The sequence below is a fragment of the Zonotrichia albicollis genome, chromosome 3 (assembly GCF_047830755.1).
Source record: "Zonotrichia albicollis isolate bZonAlb1 chromosome 3, bZonAlb1.hap1, whole genome shotgun sequence".
NCBI classification, from domain to species: Eukaryota; Metazoa; Chordata; class Aves; order Passeriformes; family Passerellidae; genus Zonotrichia; species Zonotrichia albicollis.
The window spans coordinates 80,080,970-80,102,863 of record NC_133821.1 but is presented as its reverse complement, the minus strand read 5'-3'; the positions used below and the strand labels follow the sequence as shown (position 1 = coordinate 80,102,863).

General features: G+C 34.8%; 1 protein-coding gene across 6 annotated transcripts in view; it reads right to left on the bottom strand.

Annotated features, from left to right (window-relative positions):
• Window positions 1-21,894, bottom strand: part of AK9 (adenylate kinase 9) — a 59,578-nt gene that overhangs the window by 1,693 nt on the left and 35,991 nt on the right. For 2 of the 6 annotated variants that reach the window (XR_012579662.1, XR_012579663.1), the window contains exons 19-34: window positions 20,878-21,029; window positions 19,694-19,906; window positions 18,870-19,124; window positions 15,390-15,508; window positions 13,951-14,170; window positions 12,739-12,801; window positions 11,741-11,944; window positions 10,615-10,836; window positions 7,744-7,957; window positions 6,765-6,966; window positions 5,437-5,583; window positions 3,952-4,172; window positions 2,581-2,777; window positions 1,902-2,071; window positions 1,072-1,170; window positions 221-990 (exon numbers count right to left, since the gene is read on the bottom strand). Coding sequence is in view for 2 of the 6 variants with exons in the window: in XM_014265649.3 (XP_014121124.1) it covers window positions 221-335; window positions 888-990; window positions 1,072-1,170; window positions 1,902-2,071; window positions 2,581-2,777; window positions 3,952-4,172; window positions 5,437-5,583; window positions 6,765-6,966; window positions 7,744-7,957; window positions 10,615-10,836; window positions 11,741-11,944; window positions 12,739-12,801; window positions 13,951-14,170; window positions 15,390-15,508; window positions 18,870-19,124; window positions 19,694-19,906; window positions 20,878-21,029 (2,916 nt within the window). In the remaining 4 variants the exon portion in view is untranslated. Of the gene's footprint in view, window positions 1-220; window positions 991-1,071; window positions 1,171-1,901; window positions 2,072-2,580; window positions 2,778-3,951; window positions 4,173-5,436; window positions 5,584-6,764; window positions 6,967-7,743; window positions 7,958-10,614; window positions 10,837-11,740; window positions 11,945-12,738; window positions 12,802-13,950; window positions 14,171-15,389; window positions 15,509-18,869; window positions 19,125-19,693; window positions 19,907-20,877; window positions 21,030-21,894 lie in introns of those variants that run through there. The other 4 variants (XM_014265649.3, XM_026792216.2, XR_012579664.1 and 1 more) reach the window with 4 other exon arrangements.

Below are 21,894 nucleotides of genomic sequence, written 5' to 3'. Positions count from 1 at the left end.
CAGACAAGGACACTGAAATTGAGAAAGCTGGCAATAGTTCAGCTGACTGCAAACTATTAAAGATTATAACGTGCAACTGATATCTCTGGCTGAAAAAAACCCAAACAGAATTTCTAAAGAAAAGCAAATATGAACACTAATTGGCTATCTATATTGTATCAGAGGACTTATGTCATTTATAAAATTAGTTATTTTTATAGCATGCCATTTTATACACTACCTTTTAGATGGAAGGAGACAAAAAGCAAAGCAGTTTCTTTCACACTTAGGAATGGAAACTTTGGCTTAAGGCTGCCAACTTCATGCAGAGCTTTTATTAGAGAAGTTGCAACTCCCTAAAGAAAGAAAATAGGTTTAAAAGACAGAAATCTTGAGCAATGCCTTATCCTGTTGTAATGCAGATCTAACAATACAGGATGATATCCTAAGTTGGTGAATAGTAGAAGATAACAAATTAGCATAAAATAGGGAGGGCTGTGACCATGAATAATTTTTTTTATTTATTCATGTGTCAAAGTGTATCAAACTACTCTTAAATTTTTCCAAGTAAGTTTGTGTCTATGCTGGTGTTAAAAGTCAAACCAAAATGTACTCCTACAAGATATGATAAACAACTAAGTCAGAAAATCTATCATATAATATGGCAGCTTATTATCCCTCTCTGACGGTCTTGTATTTTTTCCATTAAAGCTACAAACATCTGTTATTTTAAAGCTTTAAAAAATTACTCTCAATTATAACTAAAACATTTTCAATTTAATATAATCTCATTAATAAATATAAGACTCAAATGCATTAAAAATAAAAATTAAAAAAAAAACAACAACTGAGTGGGATATGTTATATATCACAAAGTCATGTTTTAAAATAGAAAAACAAAAACTGGCCTGTTCAAGGTATCCAGGCAAAGGAAGTGTAGTTAATAACACTGGCTCTTTTTTCGGAGGGAGTTTATGGGGAAGCTTCAGATTCCCGTACTTCTCTGGTAACCTAACCAGATATAAAGTAAGCACTTTTAAGATGTATGACCAGTGACATGGGTGAAGATTAAAATGCAGTTAGTGTATTTACCTCATAAACGTCTGAAGTTTTTCATCACTTTCAAAAATATATACCTTGTCTTGGTATTTTGCTGCATACTCGATGTTGCCAGGCACCAAAGCTTCATACCTGAAGAGATGGAACAAGAATAATTAATTCACAGAAAACATAAAACATAATTTGTGTAGAGTAAATTCATGAGCTACTGGTAGCCTTCTGGTAATTCAGCAAGTGTAGCAACCACAAAAAATACCAGCAATTGGATCATCCAAGTTTCCAGTACATGATGGACAGTTACAGGGTTAAAAATCTCATAGGGTCTCTGCCTCAAAATCTGCTTATTAAGGAACTTTTATAGTGCTTCTTCAGAGCTCCTTGCTTTAAAATGTCAATCATATTTGTTCAGGAGATTAAAAAGGGATAACATAGAATTGGCTATTATGGTTCTCCTCTGATGATAAATTCTTGCACACTGAGGAAATCTGTGTCACTTTATGGTAGAGCTTTATGGATCTCTACAAAAATCATAATAGGTAGTTTTGCATCTACTAGGGATTTAGGAGATTTCTTTTAACCTTTGAAGGCTTATGATGGAGAGAATTCAAACTATATCTGTCCATCTTCATCATGAAAGACACCAAGCCAAAGCAGATTCTTGTAGAACCTGTAGCCATGTAACTTTTAAAAGGTGATTTTATCTTGATTTCCAAAGCCACAGGTGCAATGTAGAGAATTGGAATTGCTTTTCCTGTCCAAACCCTGAACAACATTAAAAAGTACTTTGAAAAGATTTCCTCATTAATGCATTCATATAGGACACATATTCTGTAATTCAGATTATGAAAATTCCAGTGACATACCTCTGTTTTCCATCTAGGTAAGTGACTGGACAGTATCCCTGCATTTCAGGCTTTACAGGGAATAAGTCCTTCACTTCTGCTTCAGTCAATTTCTTTGGTAGCATATGTGGAGGTGGCAGAGGGTGAGATGCCAGTGATGATACATAAATCTCAGGTCTGCACAAGAATTTCTGTAGGAAAAAAAAAAAGGTTTTATAATAATGAAAGAAGCACTGTAGGACTGTTAAACTCCTGAGGACTGGCTCACACTTTAGATACCTATATTTTCTCCAATGCAACAGTGTGTTGGCATTGCTGTTGCTCTTGGGTAATTTCTTTTCCAACCACCTCTCAGCTGAAGTAGTCACTATTCACCCACCATCCATCACTATCTACTGTTGTCATAAGCCACTTTCTAACTCAGTCTCTCCACAACAGATAAAGAAAGGAGAAAGTTATTGTTTTCAAATGAATGTTTGATCTGTGACAATTTGTAAGACGAGCTTTAGTTTAATGGTGTCTGTGCTGTATTTTGTCTGCCTGGACATTTGATAGCAGAAGTATGCAGAACAAAAGCTTGAATGCTAACAACAGCGGTCTAATTCAAGTTGCATATTACCTATTTCTGTATAAGAATCTAAGCAACAATGTTCCCTCTTCCCATAATCCCCTCATTTTGAGCTGCTTTTTTGATACGCACTTTCAGTTCTTCCTGTGAAGCCATTCTGTAATAGCGCCCCTGAAATTCTGCAGCAAACTCCAGTGAGGGGCTTACAGAGCAGTCAACCAGTTCCCCTTTGTCTGCAAGGCTGACAGGACAGTACTGTCCACACTCCCCCAGCTGCTCCTGCAGTTCCTGGGGAGTGATACATAAACCAGCAATGCTGGCTGCTTTTCCTGTTAATGAAAGCAATTAATGATAATGTTTAATTTATGAGAGACATAGAAACATCAAACAATTTTACACTACAGTCTAGAAAGCAATAATTTGAAATTTATATGAGATAATGAGAACTAAAACATCAATTTGATAATAAAATGAAGTTGTAACTCATTTTACCAATTAATTTTAATAACATTTTTTAGCATGTAAGAAATATAATAATTATTAATGGTGCGGGATACTCTGCATGCTCAGCTTATTAGTCTGTTCTTCTTTTTTATGATTTATTGTTTCACTCCTTTGTGTTACTAAGGGACATTTCAACCATTATTTTATGTCTTTATATTGGTGAAAACGAGTACAAGGTGTGATGAAAGCCTTCCCTTTATTCATCCATATCTTGCAAATGCTACAGTCTATCAGGAGGAAATACATTCAAAATCTTTAATAAAATGTCATCTCAAAACCAAATTACTTAAAAATCATGCTTTTTCAAGCTTTATGTGTAAAAGTTAAGTGTCTTTTAATATTTTTTTATTATGATTCCAGTTCTTAAGATGGGTGCAGCCACAGAGCTGTAAAAATTAAACCCAAAAGGTGGATAAAGATAAGGAAGTATATTTGCCCTTCAGAGGAATTCTAGTTAAATAGTACAGACATGTTTAAAAGGCATATTTAATCCTGACCAGTGCTGACAGACAAAAAGTCAGGTGGGAACGATGCCATTTTAGAATAAAGTGGTCTTTTTCCCAAAGCACAGAAGTTAACTCAGATGGCATATTGAAGCTTATTTCTAGGTTTTAAATTAACATCTTCTCTATCCCTTCCTCTTTCTTCAGTATTACTAAAGTGAAGGTGCAAGTTCCCCTTGTACCTTTGGGGTACTCTTTGTGATTTACCACCCAGTGATGCCAGATCTACCACGGACCAAGGACTCTGACTTCCTTTAGCAGACTTGTGTTACCCTGTTCTTGGGAAGATGGCCTCAGACTGCCCTGTAGTTGGCTTTGCCTTCACTCTTTTCAAGAGATCTCTTCAAGATCTCTGCAGATGAGATTGAAGAATTTAAGGGTATGTATGTGGCCAAGAATTAGCCTCATCCACAGAAAGGTGAAATTTTCAATGTACATAGTAAATTGCAGCTTTTAAAAGAAATAAATATTCTGGGAAACTTTGTTTTTCTTTTACCTTCTTTTCTTCTTTCCAGGTATATCTGGATTTGTTTAACAACTGACTGAACTTTCTGCAGAACAGTCTTCCAGACCCTCCATTTGCTATGACTGGCATCAATCACACACCAGTTCTGATGTTCCTTCATATAGTAAGTTCTAATATCATCAATGTGCTGTTTATAGCAGGAATTTTTAATAGCTAGAATCTGTGGGCTGTCATGTTCAGGATAAGGAGGTCTAAAGACAATGAAAAATAACAGTGATTTAAATCTGAGGCTTAGATAATTTAATTGAATTTCAGGAGTAAATTCTAGAATTCACTCTAAGTTCGTTTTACCAAATTTTGCTTATTTGACATTGTAGAACATATTTGAGAAATACAAATTTCTTTTAAAGAATACCACCAGCTACATTGAAAAGCAGTGTACTTTGATCAGACAGTCCTGTTCAAAAACAAAGAACAAAACCTCTCCTATTTATGTCCCAAATACAACTCAATAATTATTTTACAAAGGATTTGGAATGTATCAACACATATTACCTGACATACACTACAAATACCCCATTAAATGGTACCCTGATATTGCACACTTGATTTGTACTTGAGCCTATGAAATATAATTAGTTTGGTATTTAAGATTAAGTTTAAAGTAAATACTTTCAAAAACACATCTTTGATTTAATTTTTTTGCAATGCAAATTGTCTTTAGTCTTTTAGTAAACAATTTAACATTGTACTGATTACTTGATAAACAGAAAGAGACAAAAAGAAAAGGACAAAATGAAAGAGGCATGCAATAATGCTCCAAGCTATCTGGAACTTCTTAGAAACACTTCCTCTAATGAGAAACAGGTTCTTACACAATTTAATTTTAAGGTGAATGTTCTGTTCTTTTTCATTCTCTGTCTGTTTATAAACTACTTACTGTTCTTCCTCAAAAACAACCAATGGCTCTTTAAACAGAATATTTATCTTCTCAGAAGAACAAAGAAGGGAATGAACTGAACTGAAAGGCTTAGAAGTCCTGAATTCTATACACTACTAAATATGCACAAGTTTCATATTTTTAAAAGAACTGTGATTAAGTTTTTAAAAGGGAGATTATTAGATGAAGTATCAATATATTTTATAATAATAATTGATGAAAAATAAATTTCAGCACCAGAGAGAAGTGGTAACATTTTTGATGTACAGTTGCATTAAACCACTTAAACTAAGCAGTGGGTGCACAGCATTGCACATTTGTAGTCTCAGTCCTGCAACTGAAGGGCCTGGCCAGAGCATGCCCCAAACACCTTACATCCTTACTATTTCTGCTCTATGGAAATCAAAGCATTAGAAAGGAGAGGGACTGGTTCCCATGTTTTTCATATGTGGAGAGACAGCTGAGTTATGCTCCAGGTTAGATACAACCTCTGGGTATAGCACTGAGGCACATAAATAGAGATATTACAATATTGTGTAGAAAATAAAAAAAATTCTATCAGGGAGTATCACTACCGGTTTGATCTTTCCTTATCCAGCAGTGCTCTTCTGAACACTTCCTTTGTATCCATATCTAATTCAAAGATTTTCACTGGAATTATCCTAGTTGATTCCAAGAGATTTACGTGTGCTCTTGTTAGAGGATATCCATCCAGTACAACTCTGCATGCAAACAGAAACAGAAAAATAGTTTTGAAGAAACTCACTAAGAAGTGAGTTTCCAATCAACCAGGGAGTCTATGTATATTTCTAGTACATCTTCCATGGAGACAAAAGTCTACACCCATGCCATGAAGTTATCACTGCTCTTACTTGACAGGCACATTCTTCACTCCTAAGAATTTACAACCAAATTTAAAAAATCAAGTAGGCAGAAGAAGAAATAGTAATGAGAAAAGGAAATGTACAAAGGGCAAAAGGCAAGTGGATGGCTGGGAGTTATAAAAATGGTGTACTTTAATATTCTGACACATGAACCATTCTGAAACATATTTTTAACTATGAAAAGTCTCCATATGGATTGGGAGGAGCAGTTTTTAAAGTGGTAAGTACAATTATTTACTACAGTATTTGAAGAGTTTTTATAATCATACTGAAGAAGAATGGTTTTTACATATTAGGAAATACTGGAACAAAATATACTGAAACAATATTCCAGGATTTAACATCAAAGAGAAGCTGAAAGAATTCTGATCTCAAGCACAAATAATTTTCAGAGATTATTGCAGAATTGCCTTTCTCTGTAACAGTTCTCTTTTTTGAGGAGAGAAGTTGAATTTCATGAAATACTGATGATAAAGCTTTTTAAGTCTGCCCAGTTTCAAAGATGTTTCAGTGGGGGAGAAAGAGCCTAGGATTACCTATGAATGAAGTGATAAGACTCACTGGTTTCAGTTCCTTCAGTTCAGTTCCTAATAACTTGAGTTGTTAAGAAAACAAAAAAAAAACCCTGAGTACTGAAACAGCCTGCTTGATCAAAGAGAATCAGGTGTGTCCCAGTTGGTTCTGGAGCTGGTATAAGAGAGACCAAATGGTAGTTCTCAAAAGATAGTAGAAAATACTGGCCTATTGGCTGAAAAAAAAGTAACTGTCATAAAGTATATTACTTCGATGTACTGAAATAAAGTTACTTGGAAATTGCAGAAAATTCTGCTTCAGTCTCATTTCCCAGAGATATTGTAAAATAAAAAAAAAAATCTCCTTTTGTACAGATTTTTTTTTTAATGCAGAAACCACTGATGTGTTTTAGTGAAATTGTTCTACAGCAGTAACATGGGAATCCATGCCTATGAAGAGACTGACATGTCTTGGAGAAACCCCCAAAACCCCAAAAAACCTCTTACCCAGTGGGATTATCCATGTGATTTAGCAGAGCCACATGTAGAGCCTGGATGGCCAATTCATCAGGCACGGTGAGTCCTTGGAGAAGGTGGGACTGTACCTTGAGTGCCAGCTCGCTCTCTGGCCGGCTGTTTAGCACAAAGCGGATGGCGTCTCCCAGGGACAGGCGCAGGAACCCATAAACACTCGCGAGTCTCTGGGCAACTGCAAAATATTTCCATTTCAAGTCACAACTCTGAAGGTAAGTAACATCACAATCTGGCTTATGCACAGAGCATGCATTTTAGAACAAATCTCAGCAGATATAGTCAATATTATTAGTGTGTGTTAGAAAACGTGCCTCCATTGCTGTTCCTCTTACAGAACAGCCCATCAGCTACCTCATTTATCCAGGAAATGGGAAATATGCTAAAATTTCATCCTAAATATGAGATCATTTGAACCTGTCTCTTTTCTTCCTAACAACCTATTCTAATCTATAACTATAGTTTAATGTCTTCCTCCCTCCTCCAGTAAAAAGCAGAAATGTGTGGATTGACAGAGTCATGGAGGAGGAAAGGGAGGGGAGAGGGATGGAAATCTTGGGCGCTTTTTAATCTAGAAATATTCAAAACAGACTGAGGAGTGGGGAGTTTGGGGTCTTCATCCTTGATCCTAGGACTATTTCTTCATTTTACATTAGCTTATATTGACTCAAAAAAGTAAGAAACAATTATAAAATCATACAACAAAGGGTATAAATAGCATAAGTCCAAGTCCAGGTCACTAACATCTTAAGGATCTGGGATAAAATTCAGATGAACAATAACTATCAGACTGTCAAATGAGACACCACAGAATGTTACAGAAAGAATCTGTGCCCACCAAGAAAAGCAGGAAGACCAACCATATTAATGGTTTATTTTTTTTTTAATAGCACTAAGGACAGATACAGCTTCAGTCATTAAAAAATGATTTTTAAAAATAGATAACTGCTCATACCTGTAGTTTTTCCAGACTTTGGAAGTCCCACAATTGCAATCTTTACTGGCACAGATTGCTTAGGTTTTGGCTGACAAATATATTTGATGGGATTTGTCATAAATGTTTCTTTATTTTCTTTACTTGAAAAGAAATAAATATATTGTCGATGGATTACTGGAAAGACTGTGCTTTCATCCCTTTGCTGTGGTTTGATCACATCTCCTTGGCTTAACTGTGTAATATACAAAATGAGAATCAGTTAATTAGGTTTGACAAAGCCTTTTCTTCCTCCATCCCAGAGAAGTGGCTTTATAGGCTGACAGAGGAGTACCAACCATATGACACAAATCATCAAAGCATTCTAAAATTCACATATATGGACATAATATTTTGCTCAAATCTGAGAAACTTCTGTACCTACACTTCTTGTTCAAAAAGATGAAAAAAACATTGAAGACAGAAAGAATACTTGATATTTCCAGTAGGTGGTACCATAACACTTTATGTCTGCAAAGTTAGTGTAGTCAAAGATTAACATAATAGTTTTTTTAATTTTCAAAGAACAAAGAGAATAATTTTATTCCTCAGTGAATTAAACTCACCTGCCTGCCAATAGAAAATACACTGAGAATATTGTATTCACCAGAAGTCATATACAAATGAAGAAAATGTAAAAAGATATCAATAGTTGCATTATGGTCAAGTGAGAAACCACAAGATAAGTTGAAAAAGTTATGGGAAAAATACATGCACTGCTGATGAAATCTTTTCAAACACATCAGACAGCCACTAAAAAGTCTGCAGTGCTGATGGATCATTGACATGTAAGAGATGCAATTGGCAGAAATAGTCATTGAAGTAATATCAAATTAATTCCTTGCACTACTCTTCTCTATGGAGAAACTTACTCATGTCCCTGTTGCAGCCCTTCTTAGAAGAACTGTCTTAAAGTGTCAATAAAAGATGCTTTAAAACAAAATATAGAAAAGCAGTATGTAGAAAAATTGCCCAGACAGCATTCACCTTACTATTCTAAGGGGACTCAGAAATGTAATTCTGAGTAATGTGTAACACTGACCTTTCTTCAAGAAAAGAAGGAAGATGGGAAAAATTAGCATTTAAAATAAAAGTGTTTTCCTCCAGCATACAACCTGACAAAAATCGTCCAGTAAATCTGACTCTGTATTGAGCAAACAGAAATACACTAAGGAAAAAACCACAGAAGTTACATGCATACACATCAAATAATGGGGAAGAGCCAACTCAGCTTCTTGTCAAGGAAAATCATACATCACAAATCCGTTACTATTCTTTGAAGGAGTCAGTAAGGTTGGTCTGGTTATTACTGCTAGAGCTGGGGCTGTTCTACTGTGTAGCATTGTTCTGCCAGACTCTTCTCATACCCTTAGGTTCCTATTCCTGGATCAAGTCATTTCAGGGTGCTTGCTCTCAATTTATGGGTTTTCATGAGTCTGTTCTACTGCATATCTGTTTCCATTCCTCACTCAGCTCATAATGTTTATTCTCTGCTTATCTAATCAGTTGCATAACTACTTCCCCTCCCCCCAAATTTAATCTCAAAGTAACTGGAATATACTCAATCTGCCTTTCTATTCAAAAACTTCCAGTCTGTAATAAATTTTAAAATTTCTATTATTATCCTAAAATGCCCTCAAAGTGATCCTATTTCCCTTTCATTTTTATCAGCTTGTACAATTTCACTGTCAGCACACCACTCTTATTTTACCCAGTAATTTCCTATGACCTCTTTTTTCTAACTGAATTGTACTTTTTGGTTGGTAAAAAACACTGTATAGAACAAAGGAATGAAGTGGAGAAATGTAATACAAAAATCTGGTGAAACCTGACAGAACGAAGTGCAAGGAGTAGGGTGTAGAGATTAATTACAATTAAACACATAAACTGTGGTTCAGCAGTGGGAGATGATGTAAATGTAGACATATCTACTTCTATTAGTATGTACCTAGATTATTAGATGCAGCCATGAAAAAGAATGAAGATTCTGATCCTAAGGTTACAGAGAGAGAAATGTGATCTGGAACAGGTGAAAACTCAACATGACACTATACAAAGGGGAATAAAATGGTTTGATTAATTGGCATAGTAAAATGAAGGCCAAAGTATGTTTCCTTCAGGGACTTTGTGCTTTCTGTATGTTGTTCACTGGACTTTTTTTCAACTAATCTTCCTTTTAAATTTTTATTTACTCACAATACAATCAGCTTTTATTTCTACCATTAAACCAAAAGAATTACCTGAGAACATTTCATTTCCTACCATGGGGATAGTGATAAGTACTTTCTGACCTCAATTTTCCAGATCTCTAGTAAAATACCATGGAAATAGATTTGTTGCTCTTCAAAAATTTTAAATTTTGACAAGAAAGAATTATTGCTAATGAGTCTACATGTTACATCTAACATTTTTTGCCACTACTAGGTTTGGTGGTCAGTTGTGTGTGTGGCTTCTTACAAATTCATATTCTAAATCCTTTCTGTTTGTTCTCACTACTATTGTAAGGTTTTAAGACCTTCTATGTTGGCTTGTGTTTTGTGTATCATTAAGTTAGGCATTTCTTTCTGATTCAATGCCACCTTTAATCATGTCACCAATGACAGTGTAACAAATTTTACTAAATGCTTTTCAGCCTTAAATTCGCTGCAACACTGAAAAGACCAACACATTCTATTATTACTGCTTGCTGTATTTTCTGTATATTCAGTCATGTAATTTTGATCCAGTAATGTAATTTTCATTAAGTATTTCTGGTATTAGTTGCTACTCTCTGATAACATCCTGTTCATGTGAAATGCATTTTTAAAGAGTGACAACTCTTGAAAACATTCTTCGGGAATTTAAGAACATTACCTTGACTGGATCCCACTGACCAAAAGAACTCCGTAATTTATATGAGTAAATTAGCATCTTCTGTGCAAGTGGCAAACTTATTGGGTAACATTTCTCAAAAATGCTCCTGCGGTTTTCCACCAGGGGTTTCAGCTTTTTGTATATTTGGTAGCACACAACATGAGGCTTTCGTCTTCCATTGACCTCAACTGGCAGTATTTGTAACTTTTCAACCAGTTCTTCCTGGTTAAGAAAACAAAATGAAATATTAGAATCATAAATGCAATCATTTATGATTCTAATATTAATAAAGACTGATGGCAAGATTTTCTGTGAACTATCAAGGATTTCCTAAGCATGTTCTCAGTCAACATAAATCAGCAAAGTTTGGTGGGAATTGGTCTTCCTACCCACTGAAGTTTAAACTTCTATATTAGGTGTCACACTGCTACAATATTGTATTATTATCAGGTTTTGAAAACCTTCTCTCTGGTCAGTGAATAGAGCTTCTTTTAAATTGTGGTTAGTTTCCTTCTGAAGTGAAGTACTTTGTAGATAATAAACAAATGTTACTGATCTACCTACTGCCTTAGATGTGGCATTAGCGTTGCAGATATCTGGTGTTAGATCAGGTTACCTTGCCATAGGCAACTGCACTGTTTTCAAGAAAATTATGTCACTAGGTGTGGGAATGGTGCCAAACACCTGGTATCTTAACTGAGATTAGATTTGGATTTTTTCTTTACATTTGGTTTCATTACCAACAACTAGGATCTACATTAAAAAACAGAAGTGTCTAATGAGAGTTTTGCCTCAAAACTTATTTTGAAGTACTGCTCATACATTCACAACTCTCTAGGTTGGTTGCCTGTGTCAACTGACCTATCAAAAATGCAATGACACCAAGACTGAATAGGTCTACCCAAAAGCTTCCTTTTTTTTTCCTCTACTATATCAGTAGTATAAATTATATACTCTTTCAAGTTTATACCTTCTCAGTACAGTCTTCATCTTGTTCACATACTTAGATCATGAGTACAGCAGCACAGTTTTTTAGGCACTATAATTTTTAAATGTGAAAAATAAATACGGAAATTCTTCTTCATGTGATCGTATATTTTAACAAAATAAGCAGTGGTATCAGTACCTGCACACTTTGTAATCCGTCTAAATCTGATTCAAACCTCTCTAAAATCTCATTTTGCATGCGCTCAACAGCCTCTTCTTCAGTTTCTTCTTCTTCTGGTTCTTCCTCTTCTTCTTCTTCTAAAAACTCTTCTGCAAGTATAGCTTCAATATCTTCATCCTCCTCCTCTGTAGTAGCTTCGTCATTATCCTTATCTGCTAAAGCCTATAAAGATAAAATATTTTGTTGTTTCATGTCTATGATACAGATATTTTGAACGAACATATGATATTCTTGTTTATTTTTAAATTAAAAAAAGCCATTGATTCAACTAAACCTCATTTTGGAATATCCTTTACCATATGCAAAAAATCTAGTAAATTCTAGAATCTTATTTCAGAAGAAAATACAGCAGTATTGCATAGTGCATACTGTGAAGCATCATACCAGTTCCAAGAGTACTTTAAAAACCTGAAGAGCTACACTGCAGTTTTGATGAGTGTTTTTTCATACATGGTATTGTAGTTTGACAGGACTTTGTTACAAACAAGCATGTTTGATGAAAGTGTAGCTGACAGAATATCATGGGCATCCAAGTAGTACATGAATGCATTTATAAATATATTATGTAATTGACTTTGGGCAGAAATCCTGGTACAGTCCTATTCTGGATTAACCATGGATTTGAGAGTGTACTTAAAGGCACATGCCTAATTTCAATTAGTGGTGCTACTCTTATGCTTATAAATGAGATACTTTAAACACATTCATAAGTATTTTCCTGAATTGAAGCATATATGGAGAAATCTTTTAAAATAGTGTTTAATCTTCATGAATCCTTAGTTTCTAAAGCAATTCAAACATAATATAAAATTATTTTTGAAAGCTGAAGTTTCTGGCATCTATTGTAATTTTACTTTTCTATATTGTCCTGAACTCTGTGACTAAAAGCTCTAGAAAATTCTACGGTATGAATTCAAATGCTTCTATTTAAAAACTGTCTTATTAGGTTTTCTTACCTCCTGCTTCTTTTTCTGTTGCTCTGCCAGAAGTTCTTCTCTTCTTCTGGCAATCTTCTCATTCTGTTAGTGAAAAAAAGATGCAAAAAGACTGATGATACTTCCTAATAAAAACTCCCCTCTGAAAATTGGTAATGTAACCTATAATTAACACTTTTCTTTCCCTCTGAAATGCTGTTCCAGTTGGTTCTAATGTTAAAAAGTACTACCTAGAGTTTGAAATGTTGCAGACCAGATATAACTCTCTACTAGGCAAATTTCTGAGACTGATATTAGAGAAATAAAAAAGACTGTGATTCTTATCCCACTGAAAATATAGTAATAGGTTTATTGGTAAACTACAGAGTTTCTACATTTATTGGTGGTTTCTATAGGTGGTTTTCACCCATTTGGCAAATGGGTGACTGAGTATGGTGGTAAATGCGTGGTGTTCCCCTTTGACTGTCTAGAGATATTAATGGTACTGTATAAGTCTTGTCCCAAATTCTGTTGTCCTAACTTATTGTGTGTCAGCTGCTCTGCAGCAATTATGCTCAAACTTTTTCTGATATTATACGTGAAGTATTTCTCACTTTTACACAAAGGGAGGAACCTTGAAAATATTACATGTGCCAGTTGTAAATGTCTGCATAGAGGCTTCAGGTTACCTCAACCAATCTGTAACCTGTTCAACAGTAGGCACAGCTTCATTAGAATGGGACACAGAGCAGCTGCAACAGCACTGAGAATGTGGCTTAGGGTTACTGCATTCCTGTGCAGAGCACCAGAGTTGGGAACACAGACACACTCCCCACATGGTAGTGAAGTCAGCCTGTGGGAGATGCTGAGGGATCTCAGCATCAGGGAGATGGGATGCAGCAATACCACAGTGCATGAACTGTCTGATTTTTTTATTGCCAAATTCACTCCCTCCATTGACTTGCCTTTTTTCCTGGACATTCCAGGACTGCCATTTATCTGGCACAACGGCTACGTTTTTGGGCTTCGAGATGCCCAAACTCTGCATACATTAATTGCATAGAAGAGGAAAGGAGCCCTAACTTATTTTTGGTTCCTACAGTAAGCCTAGGAATGCTGTGAATGTGTAGCACTTTTTCTCCTGGCTCCAATACCTGTGTGCTCTTCACAGCTTTGGGAGATTCAGAATCTGTGTTCACACCTCTCCTGTAGAAACAACAACAACAAAAAAATAACATAGGGCTGAAAACTTACCCTTATTTTTGCTTTTAGTTCCTTCAGCTTCTTGTTATATTCCTTTTTTCTAAGCTGTTTTTCTTTCCATTTTTTCAGACGTGGGGGAAAAAGACGCTTAAGAATGTCACCTTCTTCTACTTGAATACAAATTGCAATATCGGGACAGAGTCCTCGTTCGGACATATAGCTGGCTTCATCTAAAGTACGGGGGAAGCCATCCAGTATAAAGCCTGTGGACCTAATTGGAAAATAAGATATTTATTATTACACACTGTAGTTCAAAGTGCAACACAATGACCATGCATTTATTTTGGAAAAACCCACAAACCCTTCCATTTTAAATGCATTATATTAGGAGCAAAATTTTAAAAATACTTTCAGCTAGTTTATTTTGACAATGTAAAATTGATATTTTGTTGTGTATTTTAATTACTGAACTTACAAATTAATTTCTTCTGGGGTTTTAATGTGCAACGCCTAAATATTTTTAAAGAACTTAAAAACCCAAAACTAACTGTGTCCTCAGACTTGCTTGTGTGACTCTAAAAACAATACATCTTAGGCTCTGGTCTCAAAAAAGAGAAGGTGCCCCAAACACTTTTCTGGTAACAACTCTCAAAGAAAGCTTGTACCTGAAGATTTATGTTTCTTCTGTAGTATAAGGTGAGAAATTGGCCATTGGGCATGATTTATATTATATATCTTCCTGTATATGTTAAAAACAAGTCAGTTATACCTGGAAAGCTTTATGGCTTATTTGAGCTCTTACAATTTTGAATTAGACAAGTAGTTAGGTAAGGATGAATGTTGTATGGATAAGAACCTAATATTCACATCTTTTACTTTAGGCTTTAACAGGATACATTGTAAAATTGCAGAAAACCAAAGAACCTAGAAGAAGTGGAAGTGGAGGAAAGAAAAGATAGCCCTGGATGCTGTGGGGAAGAAGAATACAACACAGTATAGTTTAGTGGTGTAATATATTGTGATGTAATAAAATACACTATAATTTAATAAAATATAATAATACAACATTATGCATAATGCTGGGTAATTTTTTGTCTTGGTGCATTCCTTTTTTCTTAGAACTGATTTCCCCGTTTTTACACTGTGTAGAGAACCATTGTCCCCTATATGTAGTCAGGACAAAAATTATATAAAAATTTAAACGGTTTGTTTTCGTATCTATCCTGTAAGACCATGAAAACTACCCAGCTATTTAGGAGATTTAATCCAATTCAGGTGTGCCCAATACTTTCATCCAATTCTGTGTGCAGCATATGAAACATATCAATTAAAATGATACAACAAAACCAAGACTGACAGGCAGGCCATTACTCATAAAAAGTACAAAAGCATTGCAATAACCTCTGTGATAGCTATTTACAATTGTGGACACAATAGATTATATACTTCCTAAAATTAATTAAAGAAAGACAGAATTTAATTACAGTTACCGGAATGGCTCTTTCTTCCACCAGTCAGGAACAATCTTGTCAAGGACTTCTGCAGGCAGCTCTGTATTACCCTTTAGATTTGCTTTGATTGCTCTTTCCTCATCAGTTAATTCCACTTCCTTTATGTAAAGAAAATCCACCAAAAATGGATGAAATGAAAAAAAAAACCCCAAAACCCAAAATCAACCAACCAACCAAAACCAGAAAAAAGTATCTACTGGACACATTGTTTTTTGCTAAGTAGGGTACTGTCTTCATTTGACTTAAACTAGCAGAAACAAACTCATTGAATCATACTACATTATACATTTAGGTAATCCCCTAAAATTAGGGCAATTGCTGCTGTATGAATTTTAATGAAACCTAAAATCAAGCACAACTGTTAAGTATTTAATTATACACATGCTCATTTCAGAGGAATGGAAACTGAAATGAGCATAGTTTCTCCTAATTGCCTACAAGCAGTTTTCCACTTGGCTATGCATGTTCCCATGCTGGAAGACTACCTGCACTACATCAGAATGTTTTTTCACTTTTTGAAAGAAACTATTATATTTGGATGGATTGAAAAAAAAATATGTTGAAGAAGGATATATAAGGTTATTGAGTAAAGGCAGAAGAACAGATAGCAGACAGACAGCATTGTTCTATACAACAGTAGTAGTATTAATGACTAGTCAAATGCAGAGTATTCAAATGCCAAATCAAACTACTAAATTACTGTGGAAAACTATTAGGGTTTTTTCCCAGAATACATAACTCTGTGAGACTGATATGGTTGAGGATGCATTTCTCATAGAATGGCTTCCTGACACAGACTGTGGTAAAAAATATTGAAAAGATGGTATAGTTAGTTTTCATAATTAGTTTATACAATTAATACATCAAGAATCAAAATGTGTCTGATATCAAAAGGCCATAGCTGAATAAGAATTCCTATGCCTGACATCTATTCTGATAATGTAGCCAAAAGAACTTGAGAATATGCTGAAGTCACAACTCTAATGTAGTGTATATGAATAATATCTTCTCTAGTGCCTGACACAGTACATATATTTAAAGATGTTTGTATGACAGACGATGCCTAAGTAGACAAAGTGGTAGCCAGATTTGCAACACAGAGGCATCTTGAAAGAAATGTGTGAAGTGGGAGGAAACAGTTAAACATATAAAAATGTATCACTGACATTACCACTGATAGAGAGAGGTAGGAATGGTTTTCCTATGAGATAAAAGAGAACAAGCACAAGATGTCTATTCCAGGTAGAAAAAAGAGAACACCCTACAGATTTGAAGGACAAGGTTTCCCCCCAGACCTGTCAATGATGTGGCACTAAAACAAGGATGATATCTTTTTGCTGAACTTCCCAGACTGCACGGTATATTTTTGTTTGCCTTTAGTGGTTTTGCTTTGAACATTATAGCTGACCTTAAGCTTTGACAGATAAACTTGTACTGTCTCGTGCCAAGAGAATGATACAATGGAATTTAATGAAATTCTGCAGAATTGGAGGGTCAGTGAAAAATAAGATAGTCAGACAGTCCAGTGGCATTCCTATTCAGATTAAGCACTTTAAAAGAAGTATGAGGAAAAAAAATACTAAGTTGAAGATTGCTTCCCAGCAGATATAAAGATGACAAGGAAAAAATAATAACAGAAATGCCTTTGTGTAAGACATGTATTTATGCAAAAAAAATAAAATGGAGTGAGAGCCAGCTATAAGCATCAGTGCTAGGAACACTTGCCATATTTTTGGCTGTGATGACCAAGTTGTAAAAGAAACTGACTTTTTGAAAGAACCCCCTCTTTGATTTCAATGAAAACCTGGATTTTTGTTCTGACATCCATGATTTTGATCTGTACTCTATCTGTGCTGAAGCATTTGCTTCCAATATTACCTGCTCTTGTATTATTTCATCAGAACACTACCTTTCAATTATCAGGGACCTGTTCCACTTCTCAAGATAGTAGAGTGGCCTTTAATGTACCTTTGGCTGCTCTTTCAGCACCTGCATTGACCCACTGACCTGTTTATGTCCAGTTTACACAAATGATCCCAAATTTGATCCTATTCTGGTTTTGAGCACTACCATTTTTTACCCAGGCTTTCCTGTTAGACACAGAAACCTCTAGGCCACAGATTAAACTGAACTTGCAAAGACCACATTTCAGCGTCAGACTCATATTTTCTAGATTTTTTACTGCTGTAAAAGAGCACAAATAAAATTAAATTCAGAGCCCTGATTATTTTCCACTTCCACTGGGTGCTCATCTTCCTAATACTGTGCCTGAGGGTTTCTGTGTGCCTCCTCCTCTGTAGCTGCCTCTCCTGCCTCCTTCCTTAAATCCTGTAGTAGGAAGCGTTTGAAGATCTTTGATGCCTAGTAACTTGAGGGAACTTGGCAGATATCAGGAGCACACACTAAAAAAGGCTCTTAAAATGTGAGGCAGAAACACATTTCTTCCTAAATCTCTGAGTGTTGGATAAATCCTTATTTCTGTTGGGTGAGAGATAGATTTCACTTTTTTGAAAGATTCATGCGCTGTGTGGTGAGACTTCTCCACATAATAAATGGCTTTTGTTATATCCACTGCTATCTAAAGAATTCATTTGCATTAAAACTTTGTGTATTTTTTCTCCCAACAGATCATTGCCTAATAAAAGAAAATACTCTCCCCAATAAACAGTTATGTAAAAATTTCTCCTTCAGAGAAATTGCATCCTGTAAGAGACAGAGTTTAGAATTTGCATTGAGAAGGATTTTAAGCCAGTAGTCAATCTGATTAAGAAAAAGTACTAATTTTCTGGAAATTATAATTCATTAATTATTCTACCAGTATCATGAACATATAGCTATTTGAAACAGTTTTTCAGCTAAGCTACAAGGCATATTTTATGCTACCCAAGAGTTGCTTTATTTTTCTGGTTTGAAACTGTTGCCCATAGGCAATGAAACACTAAAATCCAAGTTAAGAAACCTCTTGCATTAAAAAAATACTAGCTTACCCTATTACTAATGATGAATATTTCTGATTTTTTTATGAGGGATGACCAGACCAAAGGGTGATAGAGTCATTATATTCTTTTGCTACAAGAGAATGCAAAGAACATAACTGGGGAACATTTTTCAAGTCCTGTGCAGTTGGAACACATGCACTTGACTGAATCTGCATATTATAAACACTTAAAGGAAATCATGCCTTCCCATTATCATTCTGATCTTGACCTTTTTATTCCCCTCAGTTGGTCTTCCATTAGGGATTTAGCATCTATCTCTAATATTGAGAAAAAACCTGCATATAACTCTTGAAAATGTTTTGAGGAATGCTTGCGATGTTTATAAAATGTTGTCATGAAATATTATTTCCAAATTTCATCGAGTATTTAATTTAACATAATTTTAAAATTTTATAGGAAATTCCTATTCTGGCCAGAAAATGGTTATTTTGTGTATGGATGTATAAAATATTATTAATACCTGTTTGGTTTTTTCTGTTTCTGTTTCAGTTACAGTCTGAGAGAAGTCTTCCAGTTCCTCTAGTTTTTTATGGTCATCTTCATGGTCTTCATCAAAAAAGGGCCCAACTTTCCTTTTAGTTTTGGGTAAAATCAATTCCTGTAGATATTCTTCAAACTGAATATGGAAAATGCCTAATTTATCTGTTATCTCTCGTGCACAAGTAGTTTTACCAGCTCCATGAACCCCAAGTAAACACACCCGTAATGGAGGAGCCTATAGAAAAAAAACCAGAATATTCAGTAACATTTTGGAGTTTACACTGCACCCACCCCCTACTGTTTTTCACTTCAAAAATATCGTAATTAAAGAATCCATCAAAAACAGTTATATACTTTTGTATTTTAATGTTCCCAGATTTTCTGTTGCTGTTCTAACTAAACTACCTGCTCTCTGGAAACACCAAACAAATCTACTACCCTACTATCAGCAGGTAGAAATGAAACTTCATTAGACAAGTCTGGTAAATCTTTACCCTTTTTCAAGTTACAAAAACCCCACAAAACTGCCAATATGTGTGATTTTTTAAACCCATTTTAAGATTATTGCAAGCCTTTTTAATCTTCCTCTCTTTTCTGCTGTATTTGCATCATTAATTCAATGTGTTAATTCAAATTTACATTAAAAATCACTAGGGAAGTCATGGGTCTTATTTGCTTCAAGAACTTGCCTAATATACTCTTGCTTAGAAAAAAATCAGCCATAATAAACAAATCTAAATGGGAATGTAAAGTAGTTATTTTAATCTGCTATTATCTGCTTTAGATAATTTTTAAGATTCTCACTTGTAGTGGTTCGTTGTGAGCCACATACTCCTCAGGGTTCTTCAAAAATTCATCCCTGTACTCGGAAGTTGAAAAGTAATAAATCTTTTCTTTATATTTAGCTGCATATTCCTGGAGTCCAGGGTAGAGGACAAAGTTCTCTTTCAGACTGACTGGACAAAAGTGGTTTGTGTCTCCCATATGCCTTCTCCTTTGCCTAATTTTTTCTTCATCCTGAAAAGATGAAATTTTTAAAGAACTCTTAGAATTCAGGAGTTTACTTAGATTAAATAGATCAGGTTAAATAATGCCAAATATATTAAGTGACAATTGAATTAGGATGGTATTCTCAAAACAGTTTGCATGCTGAAAATAAGTCTATGAAAATGTACACTTTTTTGATTCTGAGTCAGAAAACAAATTGTCTGAGAGAATTATTGAGAAAAGAATTAAATTAAAAATATAATGAATATCACAGTTAGCCATTGAGGACCAAAATTAGGGTAGAAGTATCTATGATAAAATCTTTTCCTACTGTGTTCTTGAAACTGATTTGTTTAAATGTAGACCTCTTCAGATAATACATTGAGAGCTGGTGTTATGATTAATGTCAGATTATTTATCCAGTAAAGTTAATTTCTAAAAAATATATCAATACTGCTCTCTCAGTCTGTGGATATCCTGTACTGTTAAATTTGGGGATGGGAATCTTCCAATATAGGATGAAAATAGAAAGGCAAAGCTAGACCTCTAATTTCATTAAAGTGGGTGTGTGAAAATTATCAATAGCTGAAATGGAACGGGATGCTGCATCTTCTGATGTTTACATGATGGCTCATGGAATCATTGTTAGCTGACAGAAATCAAAGTTCATATTTGTTTCTTTAATAAAAACCCCTCCTTGCCCTCTGGCAAGACTAGGTACAGTGATTCTCTCTATTAGCATGGCGGTATTTGAGCTTCTTGCTGTAATAAAACCACTATTGGCCACAACACAGAAATGTAGGGAAAGTGTTCTTGAAGCACATACTTTTTATCCAGTTGAAGCCTACTTACAGAATAAATATTTATTCTGTAAGAAGGCTTCAACTGGATAAAAAAAAAAATCAGGATCAAGCAAAATCTGTCTTCTCTGAGCTTATTTTCAAACTCAAAATAAAGGAGTTATAATAAAAGCATAAATAGATAAAAACTGGCATGCTTACTTCTTCCTCTTCTTCCCCTTGTTCCCCTTCTTCCTCTTCCTCTTCTCCACCTCCCTCTTCTACTTCCTCATTTTCCTCTTCAGCAGCCAGATCTTCTTCCTCCTCCCCTAAGTCTTCATCAGATAATTCCCAGCCATAATATTTAAAAGGTTCTGAAAAGATTAGGGTTTTTATTCTGTTTCAATTGTTATCCTTTGGCTATACCAGAATATACTCTCTTTGTCCTTGAAAGTAAGTGCATACATGGAAGAAAATATTGCCAACTGCATCTTGCATTTCTTCTAGTCACAGAATAAAATGTTCTCCCCAGATGTGGAAATTAATATATTGCCTCCTCCAAAAATGGAAATTCCAAAGGTTGTTTTTGGTTACAGCAAATGGTATTTTCAATGGGAACTTGTATTGCAAAAGAATTATACAAACACATGCAGATAGTACCATTACTCTTTGCAACAGTTTTTTTCCCTGTTACTTGTTGGGAAGAATCATCACTCAAATTTCAGTTTATTATGGAGCCATAGATGTTTTGGTTAATAAAACACTTGATTTGTAGTGATAATAGGAAAAATGTAGTATTATTTATCCAGTGCTCAATATTCTGCAAGACCACACAAATGAAGAAATGTAATTTGCCAAAGAAATATTGATTTTAAAATAATTAATGTAAAATTCAGTTTTGAAATATAGTCTATGCAGGTGGTTAGGTTAGATTATTACACACCCTGATAGTCTCACTAACCCAATGTATATTACACATTAGTGAACTTTCACTGTCTGGCCATTTCTCAAACTAGTATCCTGGCATACACAGATAGAACACATAGATAGATACATAGGTAACTGTGGAAATGTGCTTTCAGAATGTTTAGCAGCTATTATGCACCTATTTGCATAGCGATATTATAGTTCTATTTCAAATATATACATTTCCCCCACTCAGATATCAGAAAGGCTGCTACTATGCTTTTCAACTGATTCAGAGAACACAGTATGACAGTCTTCATATTAGCAATATCA